Raw genomic sequence first — 5,719 nt, 5'->3', positions numbered from 1 at the left:
CATTAAAGCAAGCAGGAGTGTACATATATCCTAGGGTTTGTCTACAGCTAAATTGCCGATAAAGTCGAATAAGAATAGTCACCCAAACCCTAAATCCTAAACCCTAAACCCTAAGCCCTAAAGGCTACGCGCCCTATCCCAGGCTCTAGGCCCCAACCCCCAAACGCTAAACCCTAAACCCCTAGCTCTGAGCTTCAAACCCTAAACCCTAGGGTTTAGGCACTGCAAGGCGTTTGGGGCGAGCACTGCATGAAAATAAACCCTAATTTAGCGGAAAAGGACCAATTGGCAAAAGTAAATAGAAAACAAATGATATTTAAACATTTTAAAAGTTTAAAAATTCAAGAAAGCGAAAAAAAACAAAAAAATGCCAAACAGAGTTTTCAAGTTTGAAAGCCACGGCGAAACCCGCGAAGCCCCGCGGCCTCTGCGCAGGCGAAAATGCAAATTTTTGCGCAAATTTGGACGAATTCGAAAGCCAATTTGAAGTGAAATGCAAATTAAATTAAAATTAAAAAGAAAAACGCAAAAATAAATGCAAAATGAGGCGCTTTTGGCTGGGGAAAGTGACCTGGATGCCGCCGGATGCGGACCGCCGGGTGTCTGTACAGCACAGACGATGTTTCGTGGAAAGTTCCGAAACTTTCGCCGCAAAAACGCCAATTTATTTCCGCTTTGGCAGTTTTAATTTATTATTTTAATTATTTTATAATTATTTACGCAAAAAATTCAAAAAATGAAATGCCATTTCGGGTTGCGCCCAGCCAGCAGCTCGCCGCTGCAGCCGCGGCCCACAGGCCGCAGAGAAGAACACAAACAAACAGCAAATTAAACTATTTATTTTTTACAGTAAACTCCAGTAATTCGGAACAACACTCAACAGGGTTTAGGGTTTAGGGTTTAGGGTTTAGGGTTTAGGGTTTAGGGTTTAGGGGCTCTAGGGTTTAGGGTTTAGGGCCTGGGGCCCCGCCGCATGCCTGCGCCTTCGAGGGTCTTCGGGGCCCCCGCGTTGAACTAATTGTGTTCTAATTAATTAAGCTTTTTATTTTATTGAACCTCTATTTAGCAGCCACAGGGTTTAGGGTTTAGGGTTTAGGGTTTGCGGCTCAGCGGCTGGGGTTTAGGCTCTACGACATGGGATGCACAGCCCAGCCTTACTTCCCTAGGGTTTAGGGTTTAGGGTTTAGGGTCTAGGGTTTAGGGCCCAGCGCAAGGGCTTTTGAGCCCCGGTGGTACACCCCCACCTGCTCTGCAGGGTCTGCCTGTCGGCAGATCTAGGGTTTAGGGTTTAGGGTTTAGGGTTTACAAAGGAGCCGGAGAACATGCTGCGGCCTCTTCTCTCCCAAACCCTCGTGCGGCGGTCCATTTGCTGCAGCAGCAGCAGCAGCAGCAGCGGAAGCTGCAGCAGCAGCAGCAGCAGCAGGGCCTCCCCAGCGCCCTGCAGGGCGCACCACAGCAGCACCGGCAGCAGCTGCAGCAGCAGCAGCAGCGTTCACAGCAGCAGCAGCAGCAGCAGCAGCAACAGCGTACACAGCAGAAGCAGCAGCAGCAGGTTTTGGCTGTGTAGACAGAGGGGCCCCCCAGAGGGCTGCACAGTATTGGAGGCGGCTCACTTGAACAACGTCCCCCTAGAAGGCAAACCCTAAACCCTAAACCCTAAACCCTAGCCCTAGGGTCTAAACCCTAAACCCTAAACCCTAGGCCGCAGTCCCTAAACCCTAAACCGCAGCTCTGAGCGCCAGGCCGTGCCCTGCGGGCGCCAGCAGCGCCTGGCTTTCGCCAGCGGGACCCCCGCAGACTCCAGGGTCTAGGGTTTAGGGTTTAGGGTTTAGGGTTTGCTGCAGGGGCCTGCGAGGGACAGTGCTCCTGCTCCACCTGCCACGTTATCCTCAGCGAGGGTTTATACGAAACCCTAGAAGCTCCAAAAGATGAAGAAGACGACATGTTGGACTTGGCAGCTTGTCTCACTGACACGTAAACCCTAAACCCTAAACCCTAAACCCTAAACCCTAGAAGCTGCAGCGCCTGGACTGGGAGCCATCCGGCTCCGGCGAGAAACCCTCAGCAGCGGCGGAAACCCTAAACCCTCGAGTTCCGCGTAAAACCCTACACCCTGCAGCACAGCTCAAACCCTAATGTCTGGAGCGCATGCTGTGCAGCAAACCCTAAACCCTAAACCCTAAACCCTAAACCCTTGACTGGCCTTTAACCCATTACGTTCAGTTTCGGCTTAAAGGTCTTTTCTCTATCTGTAAACCCTAGCTCGCTTGTGTAGCCTAAACCCTAACTGCGCTGCAAACCCTAAACCCTAGCCTGTTTGACAAACCCTAGACCCCAATCTTCCTCGCAAACCCTAAACCCTGATGTCGGCCTTGTGCGTTTTTGGGTCCGTTTAGGATTTGAATAGGGGCTTTTCCCTTTGTTTCAGGGTTTGGAGTTTGCCTGGGGTTTAGAGCGCAGAATTAAGGGTTTAGGGTTTAGGGTTTAGGGTTTAGGGTTTGTGCGCAGGTCGCGTCTGGGCTGCCAAATTCGCGTCACGGAGAAGTTCGAAAACGAGAAGGTTCGGCTTCCGCCAATAACTCGGAATTTCTTTGTGGACGGCCACAAGCCGAGTCCCCACTGAGGGTTTAGGGTTTAGGGTTTAGGGTTTAGGGTTTGGCTAGTCGCCAGCTTCAAACCGCTTCTTCAAACTGTACGAAAGCACTTGGTAGACAACCAGCACGGACAAGAGGTAGCAGACAATGAGGCCGATGAGGAGATAGGCCACCCAGCTGAGTCCTGCGAGGGTTTAGGGTTTAGGGTTTAGGGTTTAGGGTTTAGGGTTTAGGGTTTACGCACCCGTGGGAGCCTCCGGCAACTGACCCCCCACCAACTCCACCCCCGTTATCAGCGCCGCCCCCACAGAGCCCGAGAGGAGGTAAGTCAAGTTCACTCGGGCTTTGAGAAACTCCACAAACAGCTGAAGGGTTTAGGGTTTAGGGTTTAGGGTTTAGGGTTTGCACGCGAGCCAGCTCACCGGGGTTATGTACGCCGGCTCCACGTTCTCTGCAAACCGCCACATTGCACCCAACTAAACCAAATTCACCGGCTAGCTAGCTAGCTGGCTAGCTAGCTAGCTAGCTAGCTAGCTAGCTAGCTGGCTAGCTGGCTATATTTGGAGAGAGTTTACCTCGGCCAACGAGAGAAACGAGGAGATGATTTTTGACGAACATGAGGACCATTCCATCGTGGCAGGACTTGTTGCCGATTCCCCATTTTCTGCGGAGAGTTCGAGGCGTTTTCGAGGGTTTAGGGTTTAGGGTTTAGGGTTTAGGGTTTAGGGTTTGGAGCACCGGAGGAGCTGCGCGGCCATTTCGTCTGCGGCACTCTGCAGTGTCTGGCCTGGGGGCACGAGCAGCGCGGGCATGACGGCGACGGCGAGCTGGGAAGCAAGAACGGAACGAATAAAATGAATAAAATGAATTAAATTGAATAAATAAATTAATTAAATTAATTAAATTAATTAAATTAGTTCATTCAACTCAATTACTTGGAAATGATGCAGCTTTCCGTCGGCGCATTCGTGGGCGCGCTCGTCGCGCAGCCGCAGCAGTGCAAGTTCAAGTTCAGCTTCCTCGAGGGGAGGCAGCAGTTTCTCGGGGTCGCAGAGCCAAGAGTGGGTTTTTCTGCGCGAAAAAAGAAACGAAAAGAAACAAAACAGAAATAAATTAAATTCAAACTTCAATTCAATTCAAATGTTCCGTTTAAAGCCTACCGAGCGGCGAACGCGCAGCGTTCAGGCTCGACGAACGGGTTCGGGAAAGTGGCCGCGCTGTACAGCATCGCCGCCTCCCTGAGTTGAAATGCGGGAAAGCGGAACGAAATGGAGTTCTTTCGGTTCTAAAAATTCAACTTTTCGCGGAAACGCATTTTGTAATTCAAATGCAGTTCATATTTCCACTTTAAACAGCTCTTTCCCACTCTTTTCCGCGGCCGCGCGGGTAGAAGCTCTTCAGCGCGCCGGTCTGCGGCGCAAACGGCTCGAACCGAAACGGGCGCTCCTCCCCCTCCCCAAGCGCCGAACCCGCCAAACAAAACACGAAAAATAAACTTCTCTGCCTTTTCATTCTTCCAAATTGCAAAAACTATTAACTGACGCCTCCAAACTCCTCCAAAACCCCCGCCGCGCCGGAAGTTGAATTGGCGCGAGCGGCAGCAGCACTCCGAGCTGTACGTACACCCCAAACGCAAGCCCACACAGCTTCGGATCCGCTTCGCTCATTTATTTTTCATAATTCATTTGTCGCAAAATGGAAATCTTCTTTTGTTTTAGTGCAGACTTTGCTATTGGCGCCGCTCCTGTGTCCTGGGGGGCCCCGATTCGCATGGGGGGCCCCATCGAGTCGGTAGCGGGATGAGTTCTGCTGCTTCGCTTTTCTCGGCTGCAGCAACTTGAAATGTTTTCATTGCCTTTTAATCTTTTCATATTTAATTTAATTTAATTTATTTTTATTTCAATTTTAATTCAGTTTCGTACCCGCCAGAGGCCTGCTGCACTCAACTGATCCCAGCCTTCCTGTCCGTGGCTTGCAGCCCCCAGTCCGCGGTCTTCTCTTCCAGCAGCAGCAGCAGCAGCAGCAGCACAGCAGCAGCAGCAAACCAGCAGCAGAAGGCCTCTCCCGCGAGTCTCTCACACGTAACTTATTCGTTTTGGCGAACTCCATCAGTGGAGGGCCCCAGGGCCTCGCTTAGGAGCGCCCGCGGCGGCCAAACCCTAAACCCTAAACCCTAAACCCTAAACCCTATGGAGGCTGCGCACCGGTGGGCGGGGGCCATTGCCCGCTGCTGCCAACCCCGGGGGCCCCCCAAACCCTCGTGGTTAGGGTTTTGCGAAAAAAGGGTTTTTCCTTTTTTGAAATGCATGCAGCCTTGTTTTCCACTTTATTTAGAAGTTTTGAAAAGCGTCAAACGCGAAGACTTCAAGGCCAGCCAAACCCTAAACCCTAAACCCTAAACCCTAGCCCGTAGGGGCGCGGGGAGTGCGCACCCGCTGGGCGCCGGGCTCGGGGGAGCAGCGCATGGGCAGGCAGCCGCAGCAACGCAAACCCTAAACCCTAAACCCTAAACCCTAAACCCTCGGGGGAAAAAGACAGCGAAACGAGGGTTTAGGGTTTGCGGTTTGCGGTGTATGGACAGCCCAGAGGCCTCATCGTCAATGAAGAGGCCCAGGCGAAGTTGGGGGAGTTTTATTTGTGCTGTGCATACACCCTGAACCCCGAAGGTAAACCCTAAACCCTAAACCCTGAACCCTGAACCCTAATCTTCAAACCCTCGCCCGCCTCCGTCGTACTCCGCAGCTCCCGCGCCCCCGCAGCAGCCTCTGCGCCCAGGGTTTAGGCTCCAGGGTTTAGGGTTTAGGCCCTTGCATGACTTAGGGTTTAGGGTTTAGGGTTTAGGGTTTAGGGTTTGGGGTGTTTTGCAGAGGTTGAGTCTGCAAAGGGGGATAAAGAGAAGCTCCTCAAGCTTGCAAGAAAAACAGCAGAAGAAGAAATCGAGCCGTGGATAGCTGCAGTGCGCGTGAGCCCCCAAACCCTAAACCCTAAACCCTAAACCCTAAACCCTAAACCCTAGTTCAGCCTAGACACCGAGAGTCCTAAGCCCTAAACCCTAAACCCTAGTTTGCCCCCGAATCACTGCGGTGGCAGCGCACCCCGCGGGTCTCAGAGCCCAAACCCTCAAG

General features: G+C 52.0%; 2 protein-coding genes across 2 annotated transcripts in view; one reads left to right on the top strand and one right to left on the bottom strand.

Moving 5' to 3' along the window:
* Positions 1-2,623, top strand: part of ETH_00010435 (ferredoxin, putative) — a gene marked incomplete at both ends in the record, with an annotated part of 2,962 nt that extends 339 nt beyond the window's left edge. The window contains 3 exons of the mRNA XM_013376961.1: positions 1,300-1,526; positions 1,845-1,974; positions 2,509-2,623. Of these exons, the coding sequence (XP_013232415.1) occupies positions 1,300-1,526; positions 1,845-1,974; positions 2,509-2,623 (472 nt within the window). The remainder of the gene's footprint in view (positions 1-1,299; positions 1,527-1,844; positions 1,975-2,508) is intronic.
* Positions 2,624-2,830: 207 nt separating this feature from the next.
* Positions 2,831-4,106, bottom strand: ETH_00010430 (uncharacterized protein; the record flags this gene model as incomplete). The annotated part of the gene is made up of 5 exons (XM_013376960.1): positions 2,831-2,937; positions 3,170-3,258; positions 3,522-3,665; positions 3,755-3,832; positions 3,961-4,106. The coding sequence occupies 5 exons, from the start codon at positions 4,104-4,106 to the stop codon at positions 2,831-2,833; spliced, it is 564 nt and encodes a 187-aa protein (XP_013232414.1).
* Positions 4,107-5,719: the final 1,613 nt, after the last annotated feature.

The sequence above is a fragment of the Eimeria tenella genome, genomic scaffold (genome assembly GCF_000499545.2).
Source record: "Eimeria tenella Houghton genomic scaffold, Eth_scaff43, whole genome shotgun sequence".
Classification (NCBI taxonomy): domain Eukaryota; phylum Apicomplexa; class Conoidasida; order Eucoccidiorida; family Eimeriidae; genus Eimeria; species Eimeria tenella.
This window is presented reverse-complemented; position numbering and strand designations above follow the sequence as displayed.